The sequence below is a fragment of the Durio zibethinus genome, chromosome 19 (genome assembly GCF_047325235.1).
Source record: "Durio zibethinus cultivar Kanyao isolate XHJ-2024 chromosome 19, ASM4732523v1, whole genome shotgun sequence".
In the NCBI taxonomy this organism is placed as follows: Eukaryota; Viridiplantae; Streptophyta; class Magnoliopsida; order Malvales; family Malvaceae; genus Durio; species Durio zibethinus.
In genome coordinates, this window is record NC_143180.1 from 21,575,024 (window position 1) to 21,593,508 (window position 18,485).

General features: G+C 28.7%; 1 protein-coding gene across 1 annotated transcript; it reads right to left on the reverse strand.

Moving 5' to 3' along the window:
* Positions 1-13,539: 13,539 nt before the first annotated feature.
* Positions 13,540-18,052, reverse strand: LOC111309380 (uncharacterized). The gene is made up of 2 exons (XM_022908451.2): positions 14,517-18,052; positions 13,540-14,015 (listed from the first exon to the last, which is right to left on the reverse strand). The coding sequence occupies exons 1-2, from the start codon at positions 18,028-18,030 to the stop codon at positions 13,612-13,614; spliced, it is 3,918 nt and encodes a 1,305-aa protein (XP_022764186.2). The 5' UTR covers positions 18,031-18,052; the 3' UTR covers positions 13,540-13,611.
* Between the last annotated feature and the right edge of the window lie 433 nt (positions 18,053-18,485).

The following is an 18,485-nucleotide window of genomic DNA, read 5'->3' on the forward strand; positions in this document are numbered from 1 at the left end:
AAAAATGAGATAAGGGAGTTGGCACAAATTTATTTAATTTTAAAATTAATTTTTTAATTTAATAAATATATTTTAGTGGAATACTTATCGACACTCTAATTCTACTATCATTCTGTAGAATAAATTTTAATTTAATAAATATATTAATGTACAAATTTTAAAAAATTTTTAAATAAAATTAATATATTTTTAAATAGGTATTTATACTAAAATTTTCTAGGTATTTGTTGTTTTATTTTGAAAATGTGAAATTTGTTGGCAAATGAAAAAAATAGGTAAGTTGGAGACTTATAAGGGTTTTGATGAAGGCTTTGGATTTAGCAGTAAAAAAATTGGTTTATACATATATATATATATATATATATTGATTAAAATCTAATTAATTTGTTTTTGCGTCACCTCCCTCACTTTGTATTTACATTGCAAATTGAACTCCAATTAGGAGTATATCTCTAATAGGGTTTGGGAAATTGCTATACACGGCAATTAGTTAATTATTTTTATTTCTTAAATTAAAAATTTATTTCATTTTCATATGAAGGATCATTATTTGTGTACATTTAAGTAATTGTAATCAATTTAATTAATAGAGAAGTATTATAATGTCAATGTCTTTGAACAGTAAGTAAGAATTAAGGACAGGAATTAACTTATACCAATGTAAAATTAAAATGTTAAAATGATTTAATCTTATCCTTTAGATCTGTTAAAATTAATAATTAAAAAAAGTTTTAAAATTTTTTTGTGCAAGTTGATATCTTCCCATAATTTAAAATTGCAAAGTTTGAATTTTTTATAAAATAAAGTTTAAAATGCTAATTTTAAACTAAAACAAAGGAATACATACACACACATATACATAGGGAACTTAGATGCTAATTTTAATATAAATGGTTATTTATTAAAAACTCCACCCACAAGGTATAACATAATGTTTTATCATTCACTATATGAATTAATATATATCATTCCCTTAAGAAATGCAAACTTTCCAACTTTCAGAAAATTTGCATTATAATCATATTTTTTATAAAGACGTTTGATTAAGAAGAAAGAAAATTATTAATCATATTTTTATTTTTGATTATTTAATTATTACATTTGGTTATACAATATTTTCGAGTATCAAGAATGTAAGATTATTAGTAATATCAAAATAGGGCTTCAATATCAAATAAATTACATACTAAATCGATACCCAAAAATATTTTAACCACAAACCTTTTTTGACACCTAAATATGTTCATAGTTAAATTTCTTTGTTTTTCCTTTTTTAAGAAAATAGATTCAAATTTTATTTTTGGAGAAGAAATAATACATCAATCAACTTAATAAAATATTTTGATAAATATTTTTTCTTGCTTTGCATACCCTTTTAAATGCACTTTGATAACCAAATATACAATATGCATGAATCCAAATAAATTTGTTTTGCCAAAGTATGTGACCCCGCTAATTTCCCTTCCATAAAGAAAGGAAAATAAAATTTTAAGAAGGATTAGTGCAAATAAAACTTGAAACTGAATTAAGCCCACTGCCATGCATAACGGATTCAGGAATTATAATTGGTGATGCAAATTAATATATATGTACAATATTCTGCATAAAAGAGATATAAATAAAAATCAATTCATGTAATAAAGATGGACATCCACGCTCATAGTAATTTAGTTTATTTAAGTTTTTATTTCTATTGAGTGTATATTTTAACTTCATTTGAAATTTTTTAATGAAATATAGTAATTAATGATAACTTTTATATATTTTTTAAAATTTTTTTTAATTTTTAAAATTAAAATATATTAAACAAATTTTAATTATTTAAAATAATTATTTTATTTTTAAAATAATTATTTTTTATTATTTTTATTATTTAATTAATTTTATTCTTATTTTTAAATAATTCAATAAATTTAATTCATACATAAAACTAGAAACTAAATAAATAAAAATGTGACAGATAGATAAAAATATAGTTTATATATAATAGTTTAGTATGAAAAATTTAGTTTAATATTAAAAAGATTACAATTTTCAAAAAATTATAATATAATATATAAAAGGACTTCGATTTTTTTAAAAATCATAGTCTATATAGATAAATTTGTAGTTTAATACACCTAAAAACCTTGATTTTTGAAAAAAATCACAGTCTAATATAAAAAAACTATAACTTTTTTTAAAAATTCGTAATCTAATAGTAAAAAACCGTAATTATTAAATTTTTTTCAAGTACACTAACTGCCCCCAGTCAACTGTGTTTCTTTGTTTCCACCACAATAAAGAAATGAAAAGACAAAAAAAAAAGAAAGATTAGAAACATCTCAATTGACGCCAACATCAATTGGAGGAAGACTTAAAAAGTCTTTTAGGAAGTCTTACACGTTATTCATGATTTACGCGGTCTTGCAATCACTTTGGATCTATTTGGTTGAACGTTAAAATTAATTTTAATAAAATTAAAATATTGATATATATAAAATAGATTATTGTAATAAAAAAATTAAAATCAATAATAGAATGTGTTTGAATACAAAAATAATGATGATGATATGAATTATAGTAAAAAATTATTATCAAAAACATTAGATTAAAACTATATGCAATAAAAAGTTTAAATTATTTAATATTTAAAAAATTATTAAATTATTTTATGTCAAATAATGATTTCATTAGTAAATAATTAAAATTTATTTATTAATTTATTATATAATAAAATTTATTTTTGTATTAAATTTACAAAATTATTTTCTAATTTTAAGTAAAAAAAAAAAAGAAAGAGAAAAAAAAATTAAGCGATTAACTTGAAAGAGAAAAAAAAAAAAAAAACAAACAAAGGGACAATTGAGGACTAGAACTCAAAACTCCATTGAACGGTGGAAATCACGTCACACTATGAAATTATTTGGATTGCAAAGTTCAAAGTTTATTTACTTACTTTGGCAAATAAATTCGATGACATATAAAAAGGAAATATTAATTTTTTTATTTTTCATTGACTAATTGTTCATTTAAAATACTTATTGAAGAATTAAATCCTAATAAAATACATTTAATTTTTAAATATTATTATATAAATGTCATGAAAATTATAATTGATTTATTCATCGTGAGCATAGCACTCATTTACCTGCCCCACCTAGTTAACTGCCTTTCTCCGTAATAAAGAAAACTAACGTAAGAAAGGAAAAGAGAAGAAAAAGTAGAAACATCTAAAATTGACGCCAATGTCAATTGGAGGAAGACTTGAGAAGTCTTTCAAGGAGTGTTTCACTTTTTTCACAATTTACGTGGGTTTGCAATGATTTGATCATATCCTACTATGCACTCAATCAATGCCGATATGTTTTCACCACATTCATGACTTGCGGTCTTGAGTTGACTCGTGCGTGTAACACATTTACTAATTTATTATTGCCGTGAACACGTTAGTTTATTAGTCTTTGTGGAAATTAACTGGAAAGGGGCTGAATAAATACCTGACCATCCGTGCTAGCCAATGTAATTTATACTTAAATAATTAACAAAATATATATTCCTTTGAATTATCCAAATCATGTCTTCTTGCTTAACATCATTTCAAGTTCTGATGTTTTTCATGCTTGTATAGGTTCTGTCATCTTATATTTATCTAAATGAAATCATAGAATATTATTTTTATTAAATCATAAAATATTATTTTTTATTTAATTAAATCTTATTTTACATGAAAACTTAAAGAAATTTCGATATTTCACGCGCTCAAGCTAAATTTTCAATATTTTAAATATAGTAGGTTCAATGTTAGTGTTAATTTACACAATCCCTTTATTTAGGATTATTACACAATTTTAATATATAATTTCAAGAAAACAAAACTTTTGAACATGATCATTTAGCTAACAATAAGTGCATCTATTTTTCTGCCAAAAAGTCACATTAAAATCACTGACCTACCTCCAATTCAGAAAAAAGAAAAGAAAATAAACAAAAAATGTTTGATATAAATGGTAAAGAAGCCTTTTAACCAAAAGTTTCCAAATAACAATGTTACTATCCAACAAGACTGAAACTAAAACTCAAATAAAATTCCCTAATCTCTCTTTCTTTTTATGTTAATTTCTGATTAAATTCTCCATCTACTATATTTAAGTGATTTGGTTTTATTTAACCCATCAACCTTGTATATATAAAAAGTAATTTATTTTTAAAGATTTAACTAATTTTAATTTTATTTATTAATGAATTGTTACCATTAGTGAATCAAATATTTAACTACATATATATTAGATTGCTCAAACATTTGAATACAAAGGAGAGAAAAAAGGAGAATGAGAAAGCAAATTATACTCGTACCAAGAATTATTATCCAAATTGTTAGCACCTAATTAGCCACAAACTCCAAGACCAACAGATCTCCCAATTTGATGATCATGAAAAGATTGGGAAATAGAAACTATTAACTAGTAAGGGCTTGAGCAACCTGTTGCATGGTTGGTTGAAGTTGGAGATTGTCATTCAAGCATGCAAATGTTACCTTTCTAATAAAGATTACATCCTTTGTAACTTGGTTTTCTGGTGGTGGGAGACGTTTGTTCTATCGCATCTTTAAGTAAAATTTGTTTGTCATTAGGTACCAATGCCGATGTTGATGCCAACACCAATGATGATAAATATGATAGAAGATCACTAGTAAGTTTTCCCATAAGAACTTCCATTGTTAGAATCCCAAAACTATATATATCATATTTCTCATATACTTTCATTTTATAAGCGAACTTTACTTAAAGAAATATATCTAATCAATATGTTTTATTAAGCAACAAATATATCTAATCAATACACTATTATGTAAGATTATTGAGAAGATTATAAAATACATGTTGAAAAGAAATTGCGAATATTTAGATGGTTGCTTGAAAATTGAAATTCAAATATTTAAATAAACTTTTACATTTAGTTCATCATTTTTATATATTGAATATTAAAAAATTAAGTGTTAAATTTTAAAAATTAATTACACATTTGATACTTAAATTATAATAAAATTCTTAATTTGATACTTAGATTTTGAAAAGTTACAAACATGATATTACTTTAACTTTGTTTTAACGCATCAATTTGCACGCAAAACTAACACTTTTAATTCAAAGATTACGTATTTAAAGCATTTTTAAAAAGATCAATAAATATCTGGATTTATGTACCAAAAATGTCAGCAAGTGAGATCCAATTGAAAGTGTCGGATTTTAAAAGCTTGGTTGTGCCAAAATCTGATACATGAGTTTCATAGTCCAAATCTAAGAGAACATTGTTGCTAGAAATGTCCCGATGAATTATAGGTGGTGAATGGTCATGATGCGTATAAGACAAGACGTGGGTCCCAATCAACTGTATTTCTTTTTTTCCACCACAATAAAGAAATGAAAGGGCAAAAAAAAGATTAGAAACATCTCAATTGACGCCAACGTTAATTGGCGGAAGACTTCATAAATCTTTTAGGAAGTCTTTCACGTTATTCATGATTTACGCGGTCTTGTAAGATCTATTTGGTTGAACGTTAAAATTAATTTTAATAAAATTAAAAAATAGTGGTAGATATAAAATGGATTATTGTAAAAAAAAAAATTAAAATCAATAGCAGAATGTATTTGAATACAAAACTGATGACGATGATGATGATGAAATGAATTATAGTGAAAAAATAATTATTAAAAATATTAGATTAAAATTATATGTAATAAAAAGTTTAAATTATTTAATATTTAAAAAATTATTAAATTATTATTATATTATTTATGTCAAATAATGATTTCATTAGTAATTAATTAAAAGTTATTTATTAATTTATTATATAATAAAATTTATTTTTGTATTAAATTTACAAAATTATTTTCTAATTTTAAGTTTAAAAAAAAAAAGAAAGAGAAAAAAAAAATGAAGCGATTAACTTGAAAGAGAAAAAAAAAAAAATAAAGGGACCATTGAGGACTAGGAACTCAAAACTCCATTGAACGGTGGAAATCACGTCACACTATAAAATTATTTGGATTGCAAAGTTAGCGGTGACAACTTTTTATGGCAACTTGATCTCTATTAGCAAATATATGGCAATTGCATCAATTTTGAAGGTTTGAAGGGAGTTTTTGTATCTTTATTAAGGACACTTATATGTTCAAAGTTCATTTACTTACTTTGGAAAATAAATTCGATGAGATATACTAGTTAATACAAGATTATATATTTTAAGTTTTCTCATTTATCAAAAAAATAAAAATCAAATATTATTTTTTTTTTTCACTGACTAATTGTTCATTTAAAATACTTATTGAAGAATTAAATCCTAATAAAATACATTTAATTTTTAAATATTATTATATAAATTTCATGAAAATTATAAATGATTTATTCGTCGTGAGCATAGCACTCATTTAAAACTAGAATAAGAGTAAAATATGTAGCACTCACACCCTACCTGCCCCACCTAGTTAGCTGCCTTTCTCCGCAATAAAGAAAAAAAACGTAAGGAAAAGAGAAGAAAAAGTAGAAATATCTAAAATTGACTCCAATGTCAATTGGAGGAAGACTTGAGAAGTCTTTCAAGGAGTGTTTCACGTCATTCATGATTGGATCACAACCCAATCAATGCCGACATGTTTTCACCACATTCATGACTTGGGGTCTTGAGTTGACTCGTGCGTGTAACATATTTACTAATTTATTATTGTCATGAAACACGTTAGTTTATTAGTCTTTGTGGAAATTAACTGGAAAGGGGCTGAATAAATACCTGACCATCCGTGCTAGCCAATGTAATTCATACTTAAATAATTAACAAAATATATATTCCTTTGAATTATCCAAATCATGTCTTCTTGCTTAACATCATTTCAAGTTCTGACGTTTTTCATGCTTGTATAGATTCGGTCATCTTATGTTTATCTATATGAAATCATAGAATATTATTTTTTTATTTAATTAAACCTTATTTTACATAAAAACTTAAGGAAATTTCAACATTTCACACGCTCAGGCTAAATTTTCAATATTTTAAATATTGTAGGTTCAATGTTAGTGTTAATTTACACAATACTTTTATTTAGGATTATTACACAATTTTAATATATAATTACAAGAAAACAAAACTTTCGAACATGATCATTTGGCTAATAATAAGTGCATCTATTTTTTTTATGTTAATTTTTGATTAAATTCTCGCTGTACTATATTTAAGTGATTTTTTTTTATTTAACCCATCAACCTTGTATATATATAAGAAGTAATATATTTTTAAGGATTTACATAATTTTATTTTTATTTATTAATTAAGTGTCACCATTAGTGAATCAAATATTTAACTACATATATGTTAGATTGCTTAAATATTTGAATACAAAGGACCGAAAGAAGGAGATTGAGAAAGCAAATTATACTCATACCAAGAATTATTATCCAAATTGTTAGCACCTAATTAGCCACAAACTCCATGACCAACAGTTCTCCCAATTTGATGATCGTGAAAAGATTGGGAAATGGAAACTATTGACTGGTAAGGGCTTGAGCAACCTATTATGTGGTTGGGCGAAGTTGGTGATTGTCATTCAAGCATGCAAATGCTACCTTTGCAGTAAAGACCACATCCTTTGCAACTTGGTTTTCTAGTGGTGAGAGACGTTGGTCTTTTGCATTTTTAAGTAAAATCTGTAGGTCATTAGATACCAATGTCGATGTCAATGCCAATGCCAATGATGATAAACATGATAAAAGATCACCGGGATGTCTTCCCATAAGAACTTCCATTGTTAGAATCCCAAAACTATATACATTGCATTTCTCATCTACCTTCATTGTATAAGCGAACTTTGCTTAAAGATATATATCTAATCAATATGCTCTGTTAAGCAACAAATATATCTAACCAATACACAATTATGTAAGAATATTGAGAAGATTACAAAATACATGTTGAAAAGAATTTGTGAATATTTAGAAGATTACTTGAAAATTAAAATTCAAAGGTTCATACAAAATTTTGCAGTTCATTAGTTTGATATATTGAATATTGAAAAATTAAGTGTTCAACTTTAAAAATTAATTACACATTTGATACTTAAATTATAGTAAAATTCTTAATTTGATACTTAAATTTTGAAAAGTTACAATCATGATACTACTTAAACTTTGTTTTATTGCATCAATTTGCACACAAAACTAACACTTTTAATTCAATGATTACATGTTTAAAGCATCTTAAAAAAATAGACCAATAAATACCTGCAGCTATGTACCTAAAAGTGCCAGCAAGTGAAGTCCAATTGGAAGTGTTGGGCTTTAAAAGCCTGGGTGTGCCACAATTTGAGACATGAGCCTCATAGTCCAAATGCAGAACATTGTTGCTTTAAATGTCTTGATGAATTATAGGTGGTGAATGATCATGATGCATATAAGATAAGGCATTGGCCACTCCTTTTACAATATTTAGCCTCTTCTCCCTATCCAACTCCAGTGCCTTGTCCTCATTCCTTAACACCATTTTCAAACTTCCCCTTTCTACAAACTCGTAAACCAAAAATGAGTTCTTTGGATGTGAACAAAAGCCGTACAGCTTAACAAAGTACGATGCCTTATTTCTGAAAAACCATGAATCTCGCTTTCAAAGACTTTCAAGTTGTTGGAAATCATGTTATTTTCAGATAGGTGAAGTTTCTTCACCGCAACCACGTCACCAATGGGTAGCACAGCTTTATAAACAGCTCCATAGCCTCCTGAATACAATTGCTGGAACTGAAATCTTCAGTGCCTTCAATAATGTTCTCAGAGAGTATTCTTCCATTATATCCCCACAATGTGAAAAATCTCCAAGTTGTGCCTCCATTGACTCAGATTTTCTAGTTCGATTCTTTTGGCAAAGAATAAAGAAACTTCCAGCCACGATACAGACTAAAAGAAGTAGACCAAAGAGTGAAAGCATAATGAAAATGATGACCTTGCTGCTTTGTCTATGACCAACGTTGTTGCTAGCAGCGGCGACGACACAATGCATTAGTCCAGTGGCATTACCACATAGGGCCTTATTGTTTCTTAAGGCATCAAATGAAGCCTCATGAAATGCCTTAATGTCGGGAATAGGACTTTCTAATTGATTGTAAGAGATATATACAAGAGTCAAGCTTTGCAAATCATTAAAAGAATTTGGGATGGAACCATTGAGCATATTGTGAGAAAGGTCCAATATTTCCAAGGAAAGTAATTTTGAAAGCTGTTGTGGTATCTCCCCAATAAGTAAATTCTGACTTAAAATCCAGATTTTCATGACCGTATATGTAGCTTGTTGAAATTGGAATGCTTTCTCCAAGTCTATTCTTGCCCAAATTCAGGTTCAATAACTTAGAGCATTTTCCAAGCCGACTAGGAATTGATCCACTTAAATTGTTTGTTGCCAAGTTAAGATGTCGTAGGTTTAAAAGAACTCCAATCTCTGGTGGAATTTTGCCTGAAAGTTGGTTACCACTTAGCAAAAGATTGAACATCAATGTCAATGCTCCCAATTCCCTGGGAATCTCACCCATGAGATGATTTGAAGAGACATCGAGTTCTTGTAATTGAGTTGCATGTTTCAGCTCAGGTGGTATCTTTCCAGAAATGTTATTATTGGAGATTCATAGGCTTGTTAGACAATGGCATTGCCCCCAGTTTGGCGAATGTCGACCATAAAATTTGTTGTTGCTTAATGCAATATAATTCAAAATAGGATATATACCAAAAGCTTCTGATATATTTCTTGTCAACTGCTTTCCTTCAAGCCTAACTCTGTAAAAGCTCTTGCAGTTTTTTAAACTTGATGGGATCAGACCTGTCAAATTGTTGTTGATAGCCCCAAGATATAAGAGTTGTCCACCGAGGCATACATTCTCGGGTAATGGACGACCGAGATGGTTGCCTGACATTTGGAATGATTCCAAATGAATAAGATTGCTGAACGAAGTAATTGGCCCTGATAAATGTTTAAATAGAAGACTTAAAAAGGTTTTGATGAAAGTTTTGGATTCTGGAGTAAAAAAAAAATCGACGAATATAGAAGATTAAAACCTAATTAATTTGTTTTTGCATCACCTCCCTTCCTTTGTATTTACAATGCAAATCGAACTCCAATTAGGAGTATATTTCTAATAGGGTTTAGGAAATTGTTATATGCAGCAATTAGTTAATAATTTTTGTTTTTTAAATAAAATATTTATATCATTTTTATAAGCATTTAAGTAATTCTCATAAATTTTATTAAAAGAGAAGTATTATAATGTCAATGTCTCTGAGCAATATGTAAGAATTAAATATACATATATATTGCTATAAATGCAAAGTTTTGATTTTTTTTTATAAAATAAAGTTTGAATTGCTAATTCTAAACCAAAGCAAAGGAATAAATATATACACATATACATAGGGAACTTTGGTGCTAATATTAATATAAATGGTTATTTATTAATATATATATATATAATTGCCATACAGTTATTCAATTAAAATTACAATAGAAATATGTAGTAATGTATTTAAACTGATAAAGAAATTAAAAAGTTCATAAAATTATTTTAAAAGAAATCAATGTTCATCAATTAATCATCATTACTATTATCTCTTTATAAATCTAATAATATTATTGTTTAAACTTTTAATTACTTTTATTTGTTGAATACTCTAATATCTATTTTATTTTAATATGCCAAACATGTTTTTATTTGTTCAAAGAAATTATGGTAATTTATTATGGAGGCATTAAGTTACAATATTTATGTAGATTGTACATATATATCCATAATTAAACCAATATTCAATTATATATTCATGTACCAATTTCCTATATAAACATATGTTTATTGAAATTAAACCAATTTTTCAAGTTAAAGTTTGGAACAACATTATCTAAAAGTGAATATCAACTTATTGATTATTTAATTACTTCTTATTGCAGGCTATAAGGGTTATTGGACTAGAACTTGAGCCTAAATGAAAAAATGCGGGCCATGTTAGTAGGCTATATTTGTTACAGGCCTATTTAGTTTTATTTGTTTCTTTTATTAAATATGTTATTATTGTTACACTAGACAAGGAGAGAGAGAGAGAGAATTATGACCTGCAATATCCGATTTTTACGGATTGCAGTTATGTTGAGTATTCTGCTAAGAATTACAAATGATGAAAAGGAGCATTGTATACGATTTTGTCGAGAAATATCAGCAGTTATTCTCTCTTCTAGAAATCTTTCTTCTTTTTTCTTTCTCCTTCTTTCTCTTCTTTTTTTTCTTCTGCGATCTATCCGTTGTCGTTACTTTGGAAATTTAAGCTGTGTCATTTTCGTATCAAAGCATCGACTTGGCAATCATGGCGGATGGAGTCTCTACCAGGATGCAAAAGGAAATCCAACAAAATGAAGAGGAAATTGCTAAGCTTTAGAATGAAATCTAGTAGATCGATGTCAAGATGGAGAAGAAATTTGGGGAGATAGATGTCAAGATGGAACAAATGTTTGGAGTGATGCAAAATAAGGTACTAGAATATTTGAAAGAGTTGTTGGAGATGGCTCCTAATGATGGTAGCTGGATGCCCAACAAGCAAGAGGAAGACTTAGTCTCTGTTTGCAAAACACAGAGGAAGCAGGGAATAGAGCCTGTTTCTGATTGTGATACAGACAAACCTTCCTCTGATGGAATGGTACTCAACAGTTCTTCACATTCAGATCAACCCCGGTACCTGTTTTCTAATTCATGTAAGCTGTTTAATGGTCATGATTTCAACAGTTGGGTTTTGAAACTAGAATAGCACTTTGAAGTTGACAGAATACCTGCGATTATATTGACTAACAAAGTTTTTTAAAAAATTAACACTTGTCTTATTAGAGTATATTTATAAAAAAATTAACAAATTGATTAATTATTTAAATAGCTATACTGAATTCTTAAAAAATACTGTATAAAATAATAATCCAAATATTAAATGGATATAACAATTTTAAAAATAATTTGTCTAATAAAAAATTATCATAGTAATTCTAAAATGTGTATAATTTTTTTAGTATTGTGTAGAGTTCATAAAAAAATTATGTAGAGCTCACACTTTTAAATGACGGATTCTTACACAAATTTTTTTAATTGGCTAATTACAAAATTGCAATAAAAATTATAGGGGTAATTAGCCTTTTTTTGTGCAATTAATTTTGTTCAAAGCCTATCGTTTCTCCAAACAAATAAAACAAGAGTACTGTTCACCATAATATAAACAAAAAAAAAAAAAACAGAGAAAAAAGTTATGAAAGGTCATTGGTATTTAATTTGAAAACATTTCGGACTAATTTCAACTATAATTTAGTTTGGGAAAAAATGTTTTGTATTTTTGTTAATAATTATGTTTTGTATTTTATTGGCTATATATTATTATTATTATTATTATTGAAAATTTAGATTAAATTTAATTACAGTCAAACTCTAGCTTTAATTATATATTAAAAATGAAAAATATTTTGTGATGATAAGCCTTTGAACTTTTCATATAAGCCTCTGTCCTTTTATTATATCCAATTAAGTCTTTAAAAATTTAATTTTATCTAATTAAATCTTTAAGCTTAATTTTGTTCCACTAAGCTCTTTTTTTTAGATGAAAATTGCAAAAAATATATATATATATATATTTCTTGCCAAATCAACATAGATGTCATAGTTCTTTCTATGATGCCAATATTTGCATAGCATATATTTGAAAATAAAAAAGCTTTTTAAATGCTAATGTGATCTATTATATGAGCCATTTATTATATATTATGTAAACAATAACTTGACTTAAATATTTATATTTCGCAAAGCAAATATTGATTTACCAAAAAAAACAATTATTACCATTGACATGGTAAAAATAATGAATTTTAATAGTTTTCATATAAAATAAATTTAATTAAATAAAAATAATGTTTTATGCTTTTAATTGGATAAAAAAAGATAAAAGTTTATTTGAGGAATTTGAGAAAACTACAACATTGTTTAGCATTTTAGTTAAAAAAAAGTACAAATTGAAGTTATATAGCTTAAAATCATCACTCAAATCCATTTTAAGTATACTCAATATAATTACAATTAAATTTTAAATGATTTAAAAGGTAGGAAATGCAGAAAGTTTAGAAAGATAAATTGTAAGAAACAATGTGTACGAGTGTGTGTAAGAATAAATGACCAGTAAATAGTATAATTAAAAGATTATTGTGTAAAGTTGTGTTTATTGTAATTTGGTGTACTCACCAATTGTATTCTTTGTTTATTCAAACAAATAAAAAGGTGATATTAAAATTGCTGTAGCATTCCAAAGCAAAAGTAGTATAGCAAATCGGGACTACAGCAGAATATTACAATTGATACTGAAAGTTGAAATTCTACTTTTGGCCATTAGTTAAATTTTAGAAATAGGAAATTTTGAACATACGAATTAAGTGCTTAAATACAATTGTTCTATATCACAACCGATTCACTACAAAAACTTTATTACTAGAATGCATAAACATTTTCAATACAAAGAAGCAAAAAAGAAATAGATTGAAAGTAAATACACGTGCTTAGAATTGTTATTCAAATTGTTAGCACCTTAATATTAGCCACCGTAGACTTCATGACCCCATAATTCTCCCAATTTTATGATTGAGAAAGGATTAGGCAATGGAAGCGATTGACGGATAAGGGCTTGAGCAACTTGTTGCATGGTTGGCCGAAGTTGGGGATTGCCATTCAAGCATGCAAATGCTAGCTTTGTGGTAGAGACTACGTCCTTTGCAACTTGCCTTACTGGTGGTGAGAGACGTTGGTCTATCACATCTTTAAGTAAAATCAGTTGGTTGTCATTTGGTATCAATGTCGATGTTGATGTCGATGCCAATGATGACGATGGTAAATATGAAATCAAATCACCATTATGCCTCCCCATAAGTATTTCCATTGTTAACACCCCAAAACTGTAAACATCACATCTTTCGTCTACTTTCATTGTATAAGCCAACTCTGCTTAAAGAAATATTTATAATCAATGTGCTCTAATAAGCAATAAATATATCTAAATCAAATACACTATTATGTAAGAATATTGAGAAGATTATAAAATAATGTTGAAAAGAAATTGTGAATGTTTAGAAGATTACATGAAAATTAAAATTCATAGGTTTAAATAAGATTTTATATTTAGTTCATCAGTTTGATATATTAAATATTAAAAAATTAAGTGTTAAACTTCAAAGATTAATTACACATTTTATACTTGAATTAAGTAAAATTCTTTGAAACTTAAATTTGAAAAGTTACAATTAGGTGTTAAACTTCAAAGATTAATTACACATTTGATGCTTGAATTAGAGTAAAATTCTTTGATACTTAAATTTGGAAAGTTACAATCTTAAAACCACTTGTACATAGTTTTAACGCATTAATTTGCACACAAAACTAACACTTCTAATTGAATGATGAAATATTTAAAGCATCTTAAAAAAAAGAGATATTAATAAATACCTGGAGCTATATACCCGAAAGTGCCAGCAAGTGAGGTCCAATTGAAAGAGTCAGGCTTTAAAAGCCTGGCTGTGCCAAAATCTGAAACATGAGCCTCATAGTCCAAATCCAAAAGAACATTATTGCTGGAAATGTCTCGATGAATTATAGGTGGTGAATGGTCATGATGCATATAAGACAAGGCATTGGCCACTCCTTTTACAACATTTAGCCTCTTCTCCCAATCCAACTCCATTGCCTCGTCCTTGTTGCTTAACACCTTTCTCAAATTTCCCCTTTCTACAAACTCATAAACCAAAAATGAGTTCTTTGGATGTGAACAAAAGCCATACAGCTTCACAATGTTACGATGCCTTATATCTGATAAAGCATGAATCTCGCTTTCAAAGGCTTTCAAGTTGTTCGAAGTCATGCTATCTTCAGATTGGTGAAGTTTCTTCACAGCAACCACCACACCAATGGGTAGCGCAGCTTTATAAACAGTTCCATAGCCTCCTGAACCAATGCAATTGTTGGAGCTGAAATCTTCAGTGGCTTCAATAATGTTCTCGTAGAGTATTCTTCCATTATATCCCCACAATGTGAAAAATTCTCCAAGTTGTACCCCTATTGACTCAGATTTTCTGGTTCGGTTTTTTTGGCAAAGAATAAGGATACTTCCAACCATGATAAAGAGAAAAAGAAGACCAAAGAATGGAATCACAATGAAAATGATGACTTTGGTGCTTTTTCTATGACCGTTGCTAGCGGCAGTGACAGCACAAGGCATTAGTCCAGTGGCATTACCACATAGGCCTTTATTGTTTCTTAAGGCATCAAATGAAGCCTCATGAAATGCCTTAATGTTAGGAATAGGGCCTTCTAATTGATTGTAAGATATATTCACAACTGTCAAGCTCTTCAAATCATTAAAAGAATTTGGGATGGAACCATTGAGCATATTGTGAGAAAGGTCCAATATTTCCAAGGAATGTAATTTTGCAAGCTGTTGTGGTATCTCCCCAATAAATAAATTCTGACTTAAATCTAGATTTTCAAGACCATTTATATAGCTTACTGAAAATGGAATGCTTTCTCCAAGTTTATTCTTGCTCAAATTCAGGTCCAATAACTTTGAGCAGTCTCCAAGTTGATTCGGAATCGGTCCACTTAAATTGTTTGATGCCAAGTTAAGATGTTGTAGATTTGAAAGAACTCCAATCTCTGGTGGAATTTTGCCTGAAAGTTGGTTACCATTTAGCAAAAGTTTGTACATCAATGTCAATGCTCCCAATTCCTTGGGAATCTCACCAACAAGATGATTTGAAGAGAGATCGAGTTCCTGTAACTGAGTTGCATGTTTCAACTCAGTTGGTATCTTTCCAGAAATGTTGTTATTGGAGATTTGTAGGCTTGTTAGATTATGGCATTGCCCCCACTTTGGAGAAAGTTCACCATAAAATCTGTTATTGCTTAATGCAATATAACTCAAATTTGGATACACATCAAAAGCTTCTGATATATTTCCTGTGAAGTAGTTTCCTTCAAGCCTAACTCTGTATAAACTTTTGCAGTTTTTCAATCTTGGTGGGATATGACCCCTCAAATTGTTGTTGACAACTGAAAGATATGCGAGCTGTCCACCTTTGCATACATTCTCAGGTAATGGACCACTGAGATGGTTATATCCTAATTGTAATGACTGCAAATGAGTAAGATTGTTGAGCGTTGAAGGAATTGGCCCTAACAAATGATTATGGTTAAGTTTTAACGCCATAAGCTTTGTCATGTTTCCGATTGAAGGAGGGATTGAACCAGAGAATATATTTTGACTCAAGTCAAAGGAAGTGAGAAATTTAAGCATCCCTATCTGTTGAGGTATCATCCCAGAAAACATATTTTGATAGAGATAAAGAGTGGATAGACTGGCCAAGTATCCTATGGAAGCAGGGATTGGACCGAAGAAATTATTTTCACTCAAATCAAAGTCAGTGAGAGATTTAAGCATCCCTATCTCTTGAGGTATGGACCCAGAAAACATATTTCGATAAAGGTAGAGAGTGGATAGGCTGGTCAAGTTTCCTATGGAAGCAGGGATTGAACCAGAGAAATTATTATGACTCAACTCAAAGTCAGTGAGAGATTTAAGCAACCCTATCTCTTGAGGTATGGACCCAGAAAACATATTTCGATAAAGGTAGAGAGTGGATAGACTGGTCAAGTTTCCTAGGGAAGCAGGGATTGAACCAGAGAAAATATTTTCACTCAACTCAAAGTAAATGAGAGATTTAAGCATCCCTATCTCTTGAGGTATCGACCCAGAAAACATATTTCGATAAAGGAAGAGAGTGGATAGACTGGTCAAGTTTCCTATGGAAGCAGGGATTGAACCAGAGAAATTATTATGACTCAACTCCAAGTCAGTGAGAGATTTAAGCATCCCTATCTCTTGAGGTATGGACCCAGAAAACATATTTTGATAAAGGTAGAGAGTGGATAGACTGGTCAAGTTTCCTATGGAAGCAGGGATTGGACCAGAGAAATTATTTTCATCCAACTCAAAGTCAGTGAGAGATTTAAGCATCCCTATCTCTTGAGGTATCGACCCAAAAAACATATTTCGATGAAGGTAGAGAGTGGATAGACTGGTCAAGTTTCCTATGGAAGCAGGGATTGAACCAGAGAAATTATTTTGACTCAACTCAAAGTCAGTGAGAGATTTAAGCATCCCTATCTCTTGAGGTATGGACCCAGAAAACATATTTCCATAAAGGTAGAGAGTGGATAGGCTGGTCAAGTTTCCTATGGAAGCAGGGATTGAACCAGAGAAATTATTATGACTCAACTCAAAGTCAGTGAGAGATTTAAGCATCACTATCTCTTGAGGTATCGACCCAGAAAACATATTTCGATGAAGGTAGAGAGTGGATAGACCGGTCAAGTTTCCTATGGAAGCAGGAATAGAACCACATAGATAGTTATCAAAGAAATAGATCTCGGAAACTGAACTCAGCCTCCCCATCTCTAATGGAATGGAACCACTGATCTCATTACTTGCTAAGGAAATCAACTCAAGACCTTTCAATAAGCAAATTTCGGATGGAATATTCCCCGAAAAGTTATTGTTTGACAATTTAAGGAAGGTGAGCTTGGAAAGGTTGCCAATGTGTGAGGGAATGGGCCCATACAGTGAGTTGTTATGAAGGTTAAGCCCCATCAGGCTAGGGAAGAAAAGAAAGTTAAGACTATGAAGTGTACCTCTCAACCCATAATCTGGAAGGCTCAGATTGGTGATGCTTTCAGCCTTGTCGCAGGTAATTCCACCCCAGCTACAATGGCCATCTCCAACCCACAAAGAAGAGAGCAAAGTTTGGGTGTTGTTGTCAAGGCTTGCTTTCCATTTTAGAAGAGCTTCCGCTTCTTTACCTCTTTTAAGTGCAGCAATGGAGGATGAAGAAGCAAAGACAGAGGAAGAGTGAAGTAGGACAAGTATGAGGAAGAACATGACTTTGAATGGTATTAAGAAAGATGACATGATTTGGATAGTTCAATAAGGATCTTTTGTTAATTGTTCTAAATTACATTGGCTAGCATGGTCAGGTATTTATGTAGAATAGAAGAGCATTTCTGTCACTATGAAACATCAACATCAAGTGAAAAAATCAAACTTCAAGACTACGTTTAAGTTAATTTTGTTACATGATGATTATTAGTCTTTTAAGTTTCAATTGTAAAATGTTTTTGAATACAAAAATAATGATGATGGTAAGATGCATTATAGTAAAAAAAAGATAATTAAAAATATTAAATCAAAATTATATGTAATAAAAATTTTAAATTATTTAATATTTATAAAAGTAATAAATTATTATTAAATTATTTTATGTCAAATAATGATTTTATTAATAAATAATTAAAAGTTATTTATTAATTTATTATATAATAAATTTACAAAATTATTTTATAATTTTTAAGTAAAAAAAAGAAATA